Source organism: Anoplopoma fimbria, chromosome 3 (assembly GCF_027596085.1).
Source record: "Anoplopoma fimbria isolate UVic2021 breed Golden Eagle Sablefish chromosome 3, Afim_UVic_2022, whole genome shotgun sequence".
Lineage (NCBI taxonomy): Eukaryota > Metazoa > Chordata > Actinopteri > Perciformes > Anoplopomatidae > Anoplopoma > Anoplopoma fimbria.
In genome coordinates, this window is record NC_072451.1 from 3,586,455 (window position 1) to 3,606,541 (window position 20,087).

Here is a 20,087-nt window from a genome sequence, read left to right on the forward strand (position 1 = left end):
ATCTGTAAATCCAACATTGTTCTAAGTTGCCACAACAAATGGAGGCTCTACATGTTTATGGATTAAACTGTCTCTCCTCTCCTCTCCGCTCTGTGTTCAGCAGCAGTTCATTCAAAGTTTCACTGAATTGTTGTCACATGACTGTTGGTCTCGGCAGAATCAATAATGGCCTCATAGTTGCACTGAGGAGCTCAGAATTTAATGTTTTTTACAGTTGTTTTTTTTAACTAAAGAGTACATTTGGAGCAAGATTTTAAATGAGACATGTAGAATCTTTTCTTTTATGATTAAATATCACAATTTTAAGATTAGTTTCGGCTGCTTATTTTTGATGGAAGCATTTGTTGCACATGATGTGTTCAAGCACCTGTTGGAAAAGATGAAAATCTGACCATAATCACAGTTTTTTACAGCTTCAGGCCGTGATACACGTTGTAGTTTAGACGATTAATTAAAAAAACATGCTTTTCAATCCTGCCGGGTTAATGGACCAAACCTCAACACACAGTTAATCAGGAAAGTAAACTACTTATTTTGCAACATCATTGATACCTGGGTAGCTCACAGTGTTTCGAAAATAAACTGCCCGTCAATATTTGATCTGCAAAGGACTTATGGCTACAGTAACTTATGCTTTTATGGTCATGAAGTGTAGAGAATATCTGTTCACAGCAGGTCTTGATCCATCAATGACTGAGGGATGATGACATTTATGGATTTATCAACTCACTCTCCAAAATAAAATCCCCTCTCCTCCTTAATCCATCTGTCTTCTCTTCTCTGTTCTGTAACAGATCTCAGATCCTCTCCTCTGTGATCCTCAGGATGAACTTAAGCTTTGATATCCAGACTCAGAATCATTCTGTGAGCCTCCAGAATCCCGTAGAAACACAAACACACCCAACTGAGCTGTTAGCCTCGTCCAGATTAGAGATCACATGTCACGGGTTTCAAACTGAGCTGCTGTTATAAAGCACATTCTTCGTTTTTTTTAACCAGGAGAAAAGGATTTAAACTGCCGTTAACGTCAGCTGTTGTTTCCTGCTGCATCCAAAAAAAACATCCACCACAGTTTATTATGCATAAGGTACTTTAGAGGCTAAAATGCAACAAATAAATTGCCTATTAATTGCAGAAGTCCACATTTTGTAAAATAAATGGTCAAAGAAATTCAGCGTTTTCTTTCTGTTTTTATGATTTATGGCATTATAACTGTGTTTTTCTGCACAAAGACATGTTTGAATTCCTTCTACTTCCAGCCATGTTGTTCCGTTTCCATAGAGGAGCCACAGATCCAACATGTTCTCTTTATTTCACCTTTTGACCTCTGTAACATCCTGCAGGGATCTAAAGTAAATCCTTCAGTCGGATCAGCTGTAAGTCGGAATATAAACCCTCACTTGAACTGGAGCCCAGGATTTAAAGCCCTCACTCTCCTCTCACCTCCTCACACCTCCTCACATCTCCTCACGCCTCCTCACACCTCCTCACGCCTCCCTCACGCCTCCTCACGCTCTCCTCACGCTCCTCCTCACGCTCTCCTCACGCTCTCCTCACGCCTCCTCTCACCTCCTCACGCCTCCTCTCACCTCCTCACGCCTCCTCACGCCTCCTCTCACCTCCTCCGCCTCCTCACACCTCCTCACGCCTCCTCACGCCTCCTCTCACCTCCTTTCACGCCTCCTCACACCTCCTCACGCTCTCCTCACGCTCTCCTCACACTCTCCTCACGCTCTCCTCACACCTCCTCACACCTCCTCACGCTCTCCTCACGCTCTCCTCACACTTAGATCTCCTCACGCTCTCCTCACACCTCCTCCACCTCCAAACTCACGCTCTCCTCACGCTCTCCTCACAATCTCCTCACGCTCTCTCCTCACACCTCCTCACACCTCCTCACGCCTCCTCACGCTCTCCTCACACCTCCTCACGCCTCCTCACGCCTCCTCACGCTCTCATTAGTCACGCTCCATACTAAATAATTACTTATTTAACAATATTAATATAATTAATATCAATTGGAAAACATCCTAAGTACATCTTAACATTTTTATTTAAATTTGCAATGAACCACATGTCCTCCATTGTAAATGCAGGTATATACTGTAGCTTTCTAATATAACATATATCATAAAACAACATATAAACATGAATTAAACAGATTTGTGATGGGTAAGTGTTTTAAAACCAAAATACCAACTTTTGTAAAATATTTTGAATCCTGCACTGTTTACATCTTTGTTTCCCAGCTAGTGTTGTATTTTCTACTTCTACTTGTGCATTGCTTTGCATTTTTGGGATTTTACCGGCAACAACTATTGTTCTTTAGGATCGCTTCAAACAAAGGCACATAGCTGCTCGTTGTAAAAGGCATATTTGTGCTATTATTGCAGAAGATACAGAGAAAACAGAGACGTTGCTCCTTAACACCACTAAGCAGTCAAATCCTCCACAGAGTCCCTTTGATGCTCCAGAGGTATTGAGAACGAGGCGTCTGTTTGGAGAGCAGCGTTGTGTTTGTTAGTGTGGTGACGTCTCTGGAAAAGTCTGAAGGGTAATTTAAACATAAATATTGGTTCACAAAGAAACAAATCTATTTTCTCCTTTTTAAAACCGTGTATTTGCATAACAGCTCCTCTTTAATGTAGAAGAGTCAAACTACACATCAAAGAAACCACCTTGAGTACAACCTTCACCCGCTGTGGACGTTATCAGCACATGAAAAATAGTTTTTTTTTCTTTTAAAGCGTGCCAGAGCTGCCTCCCAGCTCTCCTTTGTTCTCAGTTTGACCTGCGTTAGGTTCAGATAAGTCAGACTTTAGAGGTGTGAGAGCCCAGCGGGGTCCTTCAGTCCACCAAGATGTGTCCTTCACAAGACCTCACAATCAGAAATGGGTTTATTGCCAAGAATGTTACACATACAAGGAATTTGGTTAAGTGATTGATGCGTGACAATAAACAGAAAAAGACATAATTTAAAAATAGAAAATGTGAAAAATTCAAATAAAATATGAAAAAAAACAAACAAACGAATTAAGATAATGTTTAAAACAAGTATGTTATTAAAGTGTCACCTGTAGAAGTGTTGACCTGAAATGATAAATACATACTTTCTGAAATAACATATAGGTATAAGGTCCCGCAATACATCATTTTGTAATCTTGCTTCCCAAATTTTGATGACTTTACTTGACAAAAAAAAAAAAAAGTTTTGAAGCTTTTAAAAAGCAGCAAACTTTTTTCAGGCGAGACAAATAACCATTTAGATTTCAAATAAACGACAACACCTTTGGAGCTGTGTTTGACCGGCCATTCGGGAGCTAAAATAACATGCCGACAATGTTTTTGTAAATACTATACACCCCCAAAATGCTAGACACAAGTCCACTGCATGTTTAACTATGGCATTATTGTGTATTTAAAAAATAAACGAAACAGAAAAAAACAAAGAACCATTCATTTGGTGATAGTTAAAAAAAGATCACCCAAATGTTAGTGTTTTTTGGGATATGAGGTGTGATAAAGACACTCAGATTTTGGCTTTTTCTGGAATAAAAACAGGTCTTGTTGGACCAACATTTAAAATTGTTCCAGAAATATGGACTATCAGGGATGAACTGCAGAGTCCTCGTGGTTGTAGACTCGGAAACCCCATTTCCTACAGCTTTGTCCTCGTCCAATCAGCTCATCTTATCTGCCCTGATTTAAATGGAAGTACAGCCTTTTCACATAATCCACCTATAATTATGGTTCATATATTCCTTTGAGCTGCGGTGCGTCCATCGTCCCGGGGGAACGACTCTGCATTAATGGAAAACATCCCAACCGTTTTAAATGAGCAGGTCCTTCAGTCAGAACCCAGGCTGGGAGTCTATTGTTTGAAGAAAGAGAGGATGTGTGAGGTTAAACAGTGAGGACATGTTGAATATTCAAATCTGACTTTAAATCTGCCCATTGCTGTATTGGCTGGATTTTTATTTTATTTATTTAACTTATTTAGTATGAAATCTGTACTATATTCACTGAACAGCTAGACTTACAGAATTGTATAAAGAAGCTTTTTCATAGATCATTTTATTAGTGTAGTTTGGTTTGTAGGTCATTGGAGACCATTCGTGTTAAAAGAGGACATTTGTTGCTGAATTTAAATATTTTCAACACAACCAATTTACTCACGTACCTCTGGTTCTATGTCTCTCTTAGAAATAAAGGGGCACGTAGGGCTCTTCGGCTTATCCTCATAGGAGAACCATTTTTACTTCCTGGTAGAACCTTTTTATAAAGGTTCCATTTGGAGCCCCGCGACCCTGAACAGGATAAGAGTTTAAAGATAATGGATGGACAGACGTCTCTTTTAGAGCTGTATAAAGACAACGTTGTGTCGGCAGCTCTTTGGGTTTGAAAGTTCCCCAGTAGAGGTTGTTGTCGGGTAGACATCGGTAGTGTTTGGCGTTTATGCAAATCACTACTGCCGTTGTTGTTTTCGGAGACGATCCCCATCGAGTTCTCATCTTCTCTAAAAGGGAAGAAGAAGAAGAAAAAAGAGCAGAAAGCCTTTTGCATCACCTCCCAATCATGGAGAGTCCAAACCACCGGTAATCCTCTGGATGGTCGTCTGTAATCACGCTGCATACATACATGTTGTCATGTCGCAATCACATACGATACGGATCCGTGCAATCAGGAATAAAAAAAACAACACTTCCAACATGTCATTTACTTTCCTCCGGTCCGTCTCTTCTCTTCTCTTCCTTCATGACCAAATGTCTGTTGAACTTCTGTGTTGAGAAGGAAGAGAAAAACCAGAACATTTTACCGGTGAAGTTTCAGATCAAACGGCTTTGGTTTGTCAGAAAACAGTTTGTGAAATATCTCAACAGCTCGTAGAAGGGGAGGATGTGAAGGATGCTTAATTAAGAAGCATCCTTCACAGAGGATGCTTCTTAATTAATTCACTGAAACCCCTTGGCATTTCCTCTAGAAACAAAATAAGCAAAAGACTATGGAAAAACTTAAATTCATATTGCTGACCTTAACAGGAGACAAGGAAATAATGAAGTGTTTTTAGAGCATAATTTAGTTGTAAGAAACTTTAGTTAATTGACTAGTAAATAAATGCATTACTTAAAGCTGTATTCATGTTATTTTTGGCCACTAGAGGGCAGAACAATTAAAAATGAATTACACAGCCCTAAAATATTATAACGTAATGGATAACATGTTAAAAGAATTGAGAGAAAAATATATTGGACCTTGTTTTAAGTGCTTAATCTTCCGAGCGTGTTCACTTAAATTTAATATACGTCCTCTAATCTTGTTGTTAAGCATTATTTGCCATATTTTATATTTTTTAAATTGTCTAGACATTTAATGAACACCAACAAAAGGGTTCTGGAGCACAGTCGTTTTAAATCAAATTTAATTCTGTTTAATCGACTGATCAAATGTGCAAAAAAAGGGATCTTTGCAGTGAATATGGTGGGAGCAGGACGTTTTAAAACTAGTGTTATTGTCGGGAAAAGTAAGTTTTGTATTGTTTTGCAAGTATTTCTACGCTTGCATAGTTTATTTATATATTAAGTATATTTACATTCCCTACCGTTTGTGCTGAGCAGGTAGAGTAACATGGGTTGCTGTTGATAGAAACCATACTTGGTGTTTAAATTTTACTGCTTTACTTCAGATAAATTTAACTTTGGTTCTTTTTTTTTTTACAAAAGGAACCAAAACAAACCAAAACTATGAGCTAAAATAGAGTGAAAGAGTTGATTGATGGTTAATCAGAAATCCATTCTTCAGCTCTTTGAATAGAAGCATCCCGTGGATGGTCGGAGGTCTTAAGTTCAGATGATGCTGCCGTTGTTTTGGGCCCAGCCTGAGGCCGACCTCCCTCCTTGGATCAGCTCAGCATCACTGACGTCCAGCAGCATCCTGTCAAACAGAATGTCCATCAGCAGAGCACGATGAAGGAAAACCCAGTCAGACGTCGTCCTCTGAGTGAAGAACTGCTCCTTTTGTCATCCCCGAACGCACAATGCAAAAAACACAGTCGTGGTCAGTCCGCCCCGCGGCGCCGTGTTGTGGGCTTTCTGATGGAAAGCCTCCAGCGGCACCCGGTGGGAAGCCGCGGTCAAGGGCGTTTGATTCCGTTAATTGCTTCTCGGGGAGGGCAGACGTGGGCTGCGTGCAGAAACCAGAGGTGGAGGTTCAGAGGAGGAGGAAGAAAAGCTCTCTTTGTTCCACAATTAAATGCTTGTGATGTTCAACACACACACACACACACACACACACACACACACACACACACACACACACACACACACACACACACACACACACACACACACACACACACACACACACACACTTAAGGAAGCCTCCTTGAAAGACGACTTTGACCTCTTTTTGTTCGCTTCATCAGTGCCGTCACATATCTCAGCCTCTCTGGACCTTTGTGTCTCTCAACCTCATCAGAGCTGACTGCCTGATTAAATTCTCTCATTTTCGGAAAATACACGACACATTCTCTAAAAAATAATCAGTAATAAGCCTCTCAACATAACTCCACTCGTTTAGAACTAGCAATAGTGGAAAGATGACAGAAACTGAGTGCAAGAGAGAGAGAGAGAGGAGACCAGGATATTATAACGACACATTCTGGATACGATCTTATTGCAATTTCTAATATTTTGCGATGTGTTGAATATTGCGATTTATTGTAATATATTACTTTTTTTTTTTTACTTTAAATTATGCAGTTTTTCAACATCTGTTTTACATAATAAAATAAAGTTCAGTTACCTCATGAATGTTGCATCACACACCTGACAAACTGAGCTGTTTATATTACAGTCTACAAAGTCCAATCCCGCTGACTTTACCTCATGAACCGCCCCAGAAAAAAATACCTCAGCACCCTCTAGTGGACTGAAAAGGTCATTGTTACCAAAAGGTACTCATTGGTAATATAATATAATCTAATAATAATAATAATAAGATCACCAAAAGGTACTCATAATTTATAAAATGTTATCAAATTATAATAATAAGGTTGGTCGTTGGCGTCCGGATATCGATACAATATTACAACGCCCTAATATCACTGCTTCTCAAATTCACAAATTGATATATTCACATACAATTTTGAGGCAAATATATATCTTTCACATAAAGAGTACAGTGACTGTGTGTTGGGCTCTAGGCGCTCATGAAATGCAGGTTACCTACATTTAGTTGTGACCCTGAATGCATCCTGTGTAGACAGACGGAGGACAGTTTCATCTTAAACTTTAGAACGACTTCCCTCTCCTCTTGAAATCTTTCTGCAGTAAATGCATGAATGTGTTTTTCTTTATTTGGTCCATCTTTATCGGTCAAAGCCCAAAATACTTCTCTTGTATTATTCTGCCTTGAGTTTAGTCTTTTTTTCCCCCAACAGTGACGCACTTTTTAATTAACTTTTGAAAAGCTGAACAATAAAGGTCACTATTTAATGCCAAACATTCAGAGCCATGGCAGCATTGCTTTTTATTTTATTTTACAGCTGCTCCATTACATTTACATTAAATGACCTTTGATTTATTCTAACAGTAATTCTACAGGCGACGTAATTCAAACGTCGTCCTGGTTGAACCTCGTTCTGTTGTCATCAAGAGGAGTTTAACACATCAGGAACATCCAGCTTTTTTTTCCCTGTCCACTTCATTAAACAACACCAATCCACCTTCCATTATAGGAGAGTTTTTCCTTTTCTTTTTTTTTAATCTCTCATGGTGCTGCTTCTAACAAGCAATAAGCATTTAATTTCCCCTGAACCTCCTGTGTGGGCCGACGGTAATTGCATTGTTTCTCTCTGGAGTCCCGGCTGCCTCTAGTCCATCTGTGGCCGGCTTATTGCTGCGGAAGTCATTTACTATTGCATTATTTTTTTATCAATGCAACATATAAAGGGAGGCCCGAGACGACAAACTTGTACACAAAATATGTTTTTTAATCTTTAATGTAGAGCTGCAGGATCAGAAAAGTGGCAGTGGAACAAGAATGGAAAGTCTGCTTCTAGTATAAAGACAGCAGTGGGACATTTGTACAAATCAGACCTGTGTTTACATTTTGTTTACAAGTGACCTCTTGTGATCGTAACCCTTTTATTAAATTCATATGATATGTTTATACAAGTCTACATAATTCATTTATACAAGTCTACACAACTAAATCGGGACAATAGAGGTAGCAGATGAGAACACTTGTTTTTTTGTTAAAGTGATATTGGTCTCTTCAGAAGAAAAGGATCTATTTGTATTTTAGGTGTGATGACTTGTTGACTCTAGCAGCTAGTATGAGAGAGTTTACCACCATGAGAGGCCGACACCAGTTCATCCAGTACAGGAGTTCATTAAAACCAGCTGACCACTGGGTCCTTTAGTCGTGTCACGCCATCTTCTTCTGGTCCTTTTGGTGAGAATTTGTCAACGATCGTCCTTGGTTATTTGAGAATGTTAGTTCAGGTGGAATCTTATCTTGTGTCTTAGAAACATGTGTTTTCCTTTTATGAATTGCAGCTTGTTTAGGGCTTAAAGAGTGTTGAGAGGTAACATCGGAGGTGTTTACAGGGACTGATATAAGATAAGATTATCTAACATATAAACTAGGACAAAAAAAACAACTAAAGGGAGCAAATATAACTTTAAGATCCCTGATCAGGTCTTTTTCTTGTCGCTGATACTGATTGCTGATCATTGATGATCCATATTGTCAGGTGCAGATCCCTTTGTTGTTTCCTTATAGCAGCTGGTCTTAAAGGTTTCAGACATGTTTTTTTTTTTGCGGTAATGTTTTAATTTACCTTTGCCCAATGCTCATTTTCACTGAATTATATTCTATTTACATATAAATACCAGCCATTTAACACATATTAAAAAATGTCAACATGGACTTAAAGTTCATAATGAACAAAGTTTTTGTGAGAATATAAGAGTGCTTCTCTGTGTTTAATTACAGAGGCTGATCTCTGTAATACTGGCAGAGGACATTCTGTTTTGTAGTAAATCCTGTTTCCACCTTTAATTAGAAAGATCGAATCACATCGATCATGTGATTAACATGTGACTTTATCGATTAATGCATCCCGTTTTCTGCTCTTCAGGAAGAAAAACACAAATGTGTGATATCCATTAAAGAATTAGTTATTTAAATAGGAAACAAAATCGTTATAGCTCCAATCAGTCGATCATTGATTTATTGATCGTTGATTGGCATTTATCAAAGAAAAACACAAAAAAATTACAGGTTTCAGCTCCTGTTATACACATCTTTTTACAGTGTTTCTATCTCCTGCAGTAGACTGAGTGACACCACACACACACACACACACACACGCACACACACACACACACACACACACACACACACACACACACACACACACACACACACACACACACACACACACACCTATCTGATTGAGGCTGGTCGATACTCTTTCATTTGATTTCTCCCTCTTTTTTTCCAGCTGCTCTGATTGATTTCTTTTCAGTCTCTGTTCCGTCTTTAGTCTTTCATTCTTCTCTCTCTTATATCCTGAAGGTTTTTTTCCTCTCTCTCTCTAAATGTTATTGCTCTCTGCTCTCTCTCTCTCTCTTTTCTTTGTGGGTTGATATGAAGTATTGATTCATAGATTGTACTGTAGTCTCACATGCAGGATATTGTACATTTTCGGATGCGTTAACACAGCAGCCATCTTGTTTTCTTATTAACTTCCTGAAGCCCGTTTTATTTCACTGTCTGGTTTCTGTCTCTGTGTCTGACAGGGCGGGGCACCCCAGCACACCGTCGGTGGCGGGTCAGGATGGCGAGGAGAACCCGGCGGCGCTGGCGGAGAGCTGCTTCAGGGAGCTGCTGGGCCGGGCGGCCTACGGAAACATGAACAACGCCGTGCGACCCGTGTTGGTGTGAGTACCTGGACGTTAGCACAGACCATGAAAGTGGGATTGTTTTTACTAAACCGACAGGAGACACCTGAATGTAGGTTTATATCTGCCAATTCTGAGCTTATTCTTTTAGTCATAATTAAGTGTCATACATCATTCTTCTGGTGCAGTTTAAAGTCACCATCGTGTGTTAACAATGTGAAATAGTTGTATCTAGATGTTTTGGAATTCCGTGTAGATTTTGGTGCAAAATCACCTGTTCCTCAATGAGTTACAGCCATTTTTTCAGATATTGTCCTGGGCCACTTTCTGCATCATTGCTTAGACCACACACATCTTAGAAACTCTCCCATCTCACCAAATGTGTCTCTGGTGTAACGAGATGAAAGCAGATTAGATGATAGTCGACCTTTCGTAGACATTTGATCAACAGAAATAGCAGTTTTTTGGTGTTTTTAAATCAGCTAAAGATCCGCGTGGCTCTCAACATGGTGACAGCGAGCAGGCAGCTCCTTTAGAAGACCATATTTTATCCAAATCCCTACTAACTTTAATATTACAGCTGGACTTTCCTGGATCATGTTTCAGTTTCAGACATTTGAATGCATTTTTCCGGCCCTCTAGACACCTCTTGGTTTCTGGTAACAACCGTATGATCTGAAAATCTATTAGCAGACTCTTAATACTGGAAACATGCATTAACTAGTACTTGAACATTCTTTTAAAACCTCATTATAACCTGAAAGGTGGCTGAAACCACTCTTCATGCCATTATGTGCAGCTCGTACTCTGTGGTGTATCCACTATGTTCCCTCTCATTCCTTTGGGTTCGTTAAAACAGCGACTCTATGCCGATGACATCATTCTGTGTTTGCTGCTCTTTAGAACATTTCAAACTGCTAACGTAGATGTGTTTACTTTGGAGTTAGTTTAAAGGTCGAAACTTCTCATTCAGACGCTCAAGAGAACCTCGATGTGTCTGTACGAGACGCAGACGGACTGTATTTGACAAATTGAGAGCCAGAGAGCTGGTTTATTTAAAACTGCTGCAAACATGCTTGATATGAACGCAACCTTAATGCCATGTTTTATCTGTTTTTAAATCAAGAAAATGTAAACAAAGATCTTCCGTCTGCTTCTTCGTCTCACTGTTCAGAGTTCAGATTCATAACCTGCTTTATGACATGAGTCATGACGCGGACAGCAGGAGAGGTGACAGGACGGCAAATAAACCCCATAACACACACACACACACACACACACACACACACACACACACACACACACACACACTCAATACATGCCTTTTTCATCGTCCAAACACACACACACACACCATCTGACTCACTCTGTCTGACACACACACACCTTTCTGCAGACTCCCAGCAGACAGAGGAAATGAAATGAGCTCTTTTATCACCATCTCCGTCCCTCCTGGGATTTGAATATCCTCGTTGCTGCTCCTATTGGCCGCTCCGTGCCGCCACCGCCACTCGGCACCATTCCGCATAAATTGGACAATTACCGCGTTCACCGCCGAGGCCCCGCTGAGGTTTCCTCGCTCCGCTGAGCCGCTACGAGTGCAGGCTTCACTTGTCCTCAGCAGCTTCATGCAGATATTTAAATAAGTGGGGTTTTTTGCATTTTTTTTGCCTCTCTGGCGGTGCGGCTCCAGGGACGGTGACGTCACTCAGTTCATCAGTGTGCTGGTCCGACAGTTTGGTCTCCTCAACAAGTATCAGATTGATTGATTTTAAAGGTTGTGAAGCCATTCGGGTTCTTTAGAGAACGTGTCCTAATGACATAAGTGACCCTTTGACTTTTCATCTAGAGACTAAAATCCACTTTCATCCAAGTTCAACTCCTTTTAACCTGAAGATGTACTCTGAGATACATGCTAACGTAGCACGCTAAAACGCATGCAGTTTAGCCTCCTACGCTAACATGCTAAATGTTAGCATCAACTTTTATAATCTGAAGATGTTCAGAGGCTAACATGTTACACTAACCGTAGCATTTAAGCTATCGTAAAGCTACATGCTAATTGTATCTGCATGTCATTTTTTTTCTAAATCCAAGTCTCAAATCTTTGGTCTCGGGTTGTAATGCAAAGGATATATTCATATATTTTCTATGTATAGCGAGGATGGCAGGGAAAAAATGACAGACTAGTGTTACTGAGGGGAACAGGAAAATATATCTTACATTATTAGAAATGCAATAATAACTTTAGCCTATTTTTCGCTACAGTTCATCCTTCAACCCTAACAAGCTAAATGTTAGCATCACCTTTCTGGTTGAAAAAAAAATGTTAATTCACGTCGTGAATAAGGTTCCTAATTGACTTTCCATTGGCATTATTTTCTCCCTGATTGACATCAACAAAATAGACAATTCGTGTACATGAAACCACTAGATTTAGATGTTACTGGGCTGTATATCTCAATATCTAGTATTATTTTTGTATCATAATTATAGATGTGTAAGCTACCTCACATCACTAAAAGAAGAATACAATGTCAGTTACTTTGAGTATGTTTTTGGCTGTTAGATGCTGTCTCAGTATACAATATACTCTTCTACCATCTCTGCTCTTTTTGTTGCTGCTAATGAGTTGCATATTAGAGAAGAAGAGGTGTCTTTATTATTACTTATGATTTGTTTTTCAAAGGTATGTAAGTATATCCACCATTTTTCCTCTCCTAGATATCAGCAGCAGTAGAAATGACAGAAGTAATAGTGAGTGTTGCCTCTGGGGGCCATTACTCATCCCTCTTCTTGTTTATTCCTATTTATAATGTATCACTGATAGATTAATAGTGAGAGTCCTCTGTGGCTGAAGGGATAATATGTCAGTATTATGAACAATAAATCCATTACAGCACCTTTAATTGGTGAGAACTCTGTGTCAATCGTCTGGAAGAGACTCGAAGCAATTAACAGCCAGTGTTCATGCAAACAAATTAAAATGAATCTTCTTTTTTTATTAGTGCAGCATTCCTTGATCCAGACAAACATTACAAGAAGTAACAAGACTTTATAACTATGATTTAGAAGTTCTTTTTTGTGGCTTCTCCTCTAGCGCCACCTTGAGGTTGAGTGAGGTGTTGAGTCAAATGTTTGAACCGCTGTTGGAGTATAAAAATCTAACGGCCAAAGGACCATGGGATGTTAAGCCAAAATGGTACAAATGTTAAAATAGCCTCAACACTAATAGATTAAACACCCACAAAATAAATGTGCTGGAAATCAATTTTAATTTGACATTTCAGGCTCTTGACGGATACTCAGTAAAAAAAAAAGGACAAATCTTTCGTCCGACAGTAGAATAAGCTTCAGTTCCAACATCCCTTAAACTTATAAAGTGATATAAAATACAAAGAGACAAAAGTGGGACATTAAAGCAATAAGAGACAAATAGAAACCTAAAAGGTGTTGGCTGTGTCCATTTGGGAGATAACTGAGTGGTGTCTTTCGGTTCTGCTGCTTTTGGTGTTCTATGCTATGTCAGACAATATGTTTGCATGAACTCAAATACCTCAGTTTTCTAAGTACTTTGCAAGTTTTTAAACTGTGACCTGAGTCAACACTATGAAAACACACGTACAACATCTCGTCTGTATGATATCTTACGAAACGTTATTCCTCATTTTTTGTGCGTTCCCTTTACGACTGTCCAGTAACAATTTCTGTTCTTTAGATGTAAACATACTTCTTTTTAAATAGCTTCCATTTTGCAAGGAAACATATTTAAAAGCAACAAAAAGTGACTTTACCCAAGTACGGACTTTGACAAATAAGTCAACGTTTTGGGTTAAATAACAACAGAAATGCCCTTACTTAAGTATGGAAGTTAAATGACAAATAATTCACATTAGATATGTATCAAGTAAGTAAATGTTTGGATAAAAATAACTACGACTATGGCATTGATAAGTATGAAAGTTACGTGATAAATAAACCAACGTTTGGGTTAAAGTTACGACAGAAGTGGGGTTACTTAAGTATGGAAGTTACGTGACAAGTTAGTCAACATTTGGGTTAAAATAACTAGGGAAATAGTGTCACTTAAGTACGGAAGTTACATGACAGATAAGTCAACATTGACTTGGTTTACACGGGACACTAACAGCGGTTTCCTGGGTGAAAGTCTTCTGTTTTTGGATCGACCACCTTCCTTTGCGCTCTGGTTGAGTTTCTTTAGTCAGACTGATGCAGCAGTCGTCTATCCCTCAAATAGAATTATTTCATGGTGTTCCTGTTTTAATTGAAGCTAATTTCGACTCCTGTTGTCTGTGATTGCTTTCCATAATTAATTCTCCCCGGAGATTCTTCACAGAAACCAAGGACACTTTGATTGATGGGATCTCAACCCGCTGATTGTGAGGAGAAAGCTGCTAATATGCAACCTCATCTGTTTGACGTCACATTTCTTTGTGACATTTAACAGTCAGAGTTGAAATGAAAAGCTTCCCGGCAACTATATATAAAAAAGGCACTTTTTTATTCCATTTGAGTTCTCTGAATATTTTATTTTTCCTGCAATACATCGTTTTTTTTCTGTGGCTATTTTAAGCCTTGAGTCAGACTGTTGTAAATAAGTCGAGCTGTAGAAACGTTAAACCACAAATTAAATCAGGGAGCCTCTTAATGCTGCCATTAACAATTAATTACCTGATATTACTGTGACTGCTTGACACCTGTAGGGCCTCGTCATGAACCAAGCTGCATCTAATCATTTTTCCCTCCTCTCACTTTCCAACCACTTTGTTTCATTGCTTTCCTTTTTTGCCTCAGAGCTTTCTCAGTTAATTAGTTTAAAAGCTCAGCGTCGTCAGTTTCCTCTTTTCTCCTTCCTGCAAATCCATTCCAAGACGATCCTACAATTATTTTTCTTACCCAGGCGCCACCCTTCAGTTCTGCGGCGTGAAGTCAAAGCTTCATGTCTTAAAGCTGCATTCTCTCTACTGTCCACCAGGGGGCGACTCCTCTGGTTGTATAGAAGTCTATGAGAAAATGACTCTACTTCTCTCTTGATTTATTCCCTCAGTAAACATTGTAAACATGAGTTTATGGTCTCAATCTCTAGTTTCAAGTCTTCTTCAATACAGCATGATGTTCATTTAGTAAATGAGACATATACGGCGTCTCTACGTCACTCCTCCTCAGTCGAAATATGGTCACATCCTGTTCATTGGTGTACAAAAAACAAGATGGCGACGGCCAAATCACCGAACTCGAGGCAGATATAGTGCTCCTAACTTATCTATTGATGGCATTATATGACAGTATATGACACTAGAATGAAAACCAAGCTCAAACAAGCCGGAGTTAAAAAGAGTTAAGAGACATTTAACATCACAGACTGAAGGAAACTCTCAAAGAAAGCTTCATTAAACTCATCAGAATGGGTTCTGTGAAATGAACACTTTTTCCACTAACATTTCCGTCAACCTTTCTTCATTTAGTAAATGATGCCTTCAGCCCTCCATTAACTAGCGTTAAAGGCTGCAAATGTACTGTGTTTGTCATCGTCACACTTCCAGTCTGCTGCTGTGAATGTTTGTGTGTGTTTGTGTGTGTTTGTGTTTGGGCGACATATTCCCAGTGTCACCTCTCAGCTCTGACCAATGACCCGCTGGCTTCATGCGCCCCCTGCAGGCCAGGCGGTGCAGTGACAGAACAAAAACCTGCAGTGTTGATATCACAGTGACTGATGAAGACGTAAAGCAGACGGTTGGCAAAGTGCTGACGTGATTGGAGTTTGGTTGAGGAGAAGATTCTGATAAGTGACAGCAGGTTTTCATGACTCACAGCGTCATGTTTTATTCAGCTCATTTGATTTTGCCTTGTGTGCTTCTGAATATTTGACTGTGCAGGGTAATAGATATGTAGTAAAGTCACAAACGGATGGATATCCTTATTCTTAGTTATTCAAATACCTCAATTTACTTTGAGTCGACACTATAAAACACAGGTTCAACATATCGTCATACAACAGTTCGTATGATATCTTACCAAAAGTTATTCAGCATTATTTGTGCGTTCTCCTACGAAGGTCCTGCAACAATTTCTGTTCTTTACATTTAAACATACTTTTTTTGAAATAACTTCCGTTTACCAAGGAAACATATTTGTTGAGTTAAAGCAACAAAGCTACCTGTCAGGTTTAAGAAAAGGTTTTGATTTGGGTTAAAAAAGCTACGGAAGTGACGTTACTTAAATACGGAAGTTATGTGAAAAAAAAAAAGTTACTTAATTTAAGTACTGAAGTTACGTGATATTTAAGTAAATGTTTGGATTAAAATAACTACAAAAGTGGCAATAATTAGGTACGGAAGTTACGTGACAAACAAGTCAACATTGACTTAAAAAGGACACTAACAGCGGTTTCCTGGGTGAAAGTCTTGTGTTTTCCGATCGACCACCTTTCCCAAACTGCATGGGACTATATCAAAAGTATTGATTTCTTAGATCTGCATAAAAACACAAAAAAACTGTCTGTTTGTAACCGGCACCAACTAGTGTCGGCACAGAACACCAAAATGTATGACTTTAATAAGATAGTGCCTCTGATATATAAGTGAATATTATATAAGTGAATATTGAGGCTTCATGCAGCTTAAGGTATGAGAGCAACAGGGCTTAACTGCTGTCCAGTCTCTGATTTTCTCCCCATTTAACAAACGCTTTGCTCTTCATCTGTGTGTGAAACCAGGAGGAGGAGGAGGAGGAGGAGGAGGAGGACTATAAATAGCAGGGATTTGGGTTAACGGGGGGGTTTTGGGGGTTTGAATTGACGTCACATTGGTGAACGGTTCTCACACAACCAGCTTCCAATCTTTGTCATGGCTCTCCTCGGCTTCCTCTTTTCTTTCCTCTTTCTATCCTTCTCCATTCATTAAAGTTTGCATCAGTCCTTACAGATTGTTAAACATGTCTGCCATGACTGTTTGTTTAAACTGTTTCTTGTGAGTGCTGGGTGTCTTTTGGTTCTGAATTTTGGTTTTGATACTTTATTAAATACCTCCCAAAAGAAAAATGCTTCTTGGAGGTGCTTCTTTAGTGAGTGCTACAGTATATTGATACGACCAATCAATATCAATCCTGACACTAACTTCTATTTGATACAGACTCTAAATATTACAACAAACTCTGCTTACTTTTATAAGATGTTTTTTTTCTACAGACATATTTAATAATTGGAGCCAAAGATAGCAGCTTCACAAAACATTTTCTCCATAAAATACCGTTTAAAACGCAGTTTGCTCAGAAGATGAATCCTGATAATGACTTTTGTAAATATCCTGATTTTTCTTCTACCATGTGGTCAAAGTTAAATATCTCAACATCTACCAGATGGATTGGCACCAAATTTTGGACAGACATTCATGGTTCCCAGATGATGAATCACAGTGGTTTTGTTGATCCATCCAATAGTTCAATAGCTGTCAAGCCAGTTCAATTGAAAATGGAACCACCATTGTGGCAATAAAGGAAACTTTTCCCAATCCATCTGGTAGATGTTGAGATTTAGGCAATTAAAAAAAGTAATTATTAGAATTTATCTTCTGTTTTTCCTTTATTGTCACAATGGTGGTTGCATTTTCGAATGAACTAGCATGACACTTATTGGAGGAATTGCCATTAAATTTGGTCCAGATAATCGTGGTCCCCAGATGATGTATTGTAAAATCTTTGGTCAGCTTCCGGCGTTAGATTAAGCGCCATCGGCCGTTTTCAAATTGAACTTGGTGTTCTTTATGTTTAGTTATTAGCATGGCCGTGTACTCTTTGTTTTAGCTCCTTTCTCATCAGAAAATACATATGTTTTAGAAGCTTCTCATGCTGTTGGCAGGTTGGTGAATAAATCAACCTGTGTGTGTGTGTGTGTGTGTGTGTGTGTGTGTGTGTGTGTGTGTGTGTGTGTGTGTGTGTGTGTGTGTGTGTGTGTGTGTGTGTGTGTGTGTGTGTGTGTGTGTGTGTGTGTGTGTGTGCTTGCAGATATAAATAGCAGATGTATGTAATAGATGAGTTTAGCTTCAGGCTGCAGGTCGTCTCCCACAGAGATGAGTAAATCCGTCGTCCTCCATCTGCCACTCCCACTCCTCTGCACGTCTCCAACACTCACATGATGGCTTATGAAACCTCTGACCTTTCTTGTATCTCACTTTAACGTTGAAGAACACTGAGCTTTACCTTCCCTGTTAATCACTGTTCTAAGATCAACAGTGGGATCTCTCAGGGTTTTTTATCTTCTCGTTTCCTGCATTCTTCTACATGATCCTCCTCTGCTTTATGTTATTATATCTGTCTGTATTTATCTCGGAGTTATCACTCATGATTATGTCTGAAAGGATACCAGTGATTATTTTGATCAATATCAATCTTAAGTCGTTATGGAACAAAGAGTAGTTTGTAATTAAACCTCGAACCTCATCTCTTTTAACTAATGCTGCACAAATCAATAAAAATACATTCCAACAATATTTTGCTCATTGTAGATATATATTGAGAGTATTAGTGGTGACAAGAAATTGCAGTTCAGAGAAATGAAAGGTGTATTTAGTTCTTCAACCAGAGAGCTCTAACAGGTTTATCTTTACACTGAAAAATGTCTAAATACCAAATATCTTGGTCAGAATTGCAATAATTAAATTAAATTAATAATAATAATAATAATAATAATAATAATAATAACAATGATAATAATAACAATATGTATAATAATAATTTACAATAAAGTGTTTTTACAGACAAAGCAAAAGCAACAACAACAGGTCAAATTTAAACCCTGAAAAAACAGAACAATAAATGAAACAATAGAACCAATGGAATCCAATAAGAACAAACTAAGAAATAAAATGAAATAATAGTAAAAAAAATACAATAAAGCCGGAAAGCAGTGAAAGGACGACATCACATAAAAGCCGATGTATGTATTTTGGTTTTGTTAATTATTATAATGTTTTTACTATCATGCAAAGCCCAAGGTCTACCCTTCATTAAATGATCTACCACCTCTATGGTTAAGGTTTGGTGAGGTTTACTTGGTTACGACATGAAAAGTTAGATAAAAGAAACCAACATTGACTGTTTGACACTCTTTGATCCATCCGTTGACGTTTTATCAGGTGGTAATATTAATAATGATGGTTATGTTTCCTCTGTCTTCAGCCACCTGGACAACCACCACCTGTGGGACCCCAACGAGTTTGCAGTTTCCTGCTTCAGAATCACCATGTACTCCATCCAGGTACAGTACACACACACGTTAGTTAAAATGAATCATTTTATAAAAGAAAAAGACAGCAGCTGATGAAGATGATGGTCTTTGCATTACGAGGTCTCAACAGCTCCAGGGACTTTTTCAGTGATCTCTAATGTTTACTCTTAACGGCAAACATCTGCTTTTCCAGTCACAGGAGCAAGAAATAGACCAGGATGCATTGCACTTCAAAAAAATACATAATAATTACAAATATTCTCACCGTAAATATGGTTCTTTTTTAGCAAAAAGAATTCCCCCAATGAACTGATTGCAAAAGTATGTTAAATTCTCAGAATTTTAAACCAGTCACATAAGAGGAATTTCACGATTCTTTCCTTTTTAAAAGATAAGATAAGATAAGATAATCCTTTATTAGTCCCACAGTGGGGACATTTGCAAGATTACAGCAGCAGAGAGGATAGTGCAAACGAGACATAAGTAAAAAAACAAGATCATAACAAGTATTATAAATAAGTAAGTAAGTAATCACACTGTAAAGAATAATAAATAAGTAAAAAAAGTAAAAAATCCACAATAACTAAAATATTATATATACAGACAGAATAATTATTGTATTGCACAGTGTATTGCACAGATTTTTGATATATATATATATATATATATATATTTTAATTTGTCTAATTGCTAATGTTCTTTGACTAAATAACGTGAGTTGTAGTAGTTTGTTCCTCCATTTAAATATTTGGATAAAATTGACAACATTTACTTCCAGCTGACAAAGTAGACAAGCATAATTTAACTCCATTGTTAAATCCTTCTTTGTCTCTTTGTCTCCTTGTCTCCTTGTCTCTTTGTCTCTTTGTCTCCTTGTCTCCTTGTCTCCTTGTCTCCTTGTCTCTTTGTCTCTTTGTCTCTTTGTCTCTTTGTCT

General features: G+C 38.4%; 1 protein-coding gene across 1 annotated transcript in view; it reads left to right on the forward strand.

Annotated features, from left to right (window-relative positions):
- Positions 1–20,087, forward strand: part of efr3a (EFR3 homolog A (S. cerevisiae)) — a 104,138-nt gene that overhangs the window by 51,409 nt on the left and 32,642 nt on the right. Inside the window, exons 8-9 of the mRNA XM_054624390.1 lie at positions 9,807–9,947; positions 19,104–19,182. Coding sequence (XP_054480365.1) covers positions 9,807–9,947; positions 19,104–19,182 — 220 coding nt within the window. The remainder of the gene's footprint in view (positions 1–9,806; positions 9,948–19,103; positions 19,183–20,087) is intronic.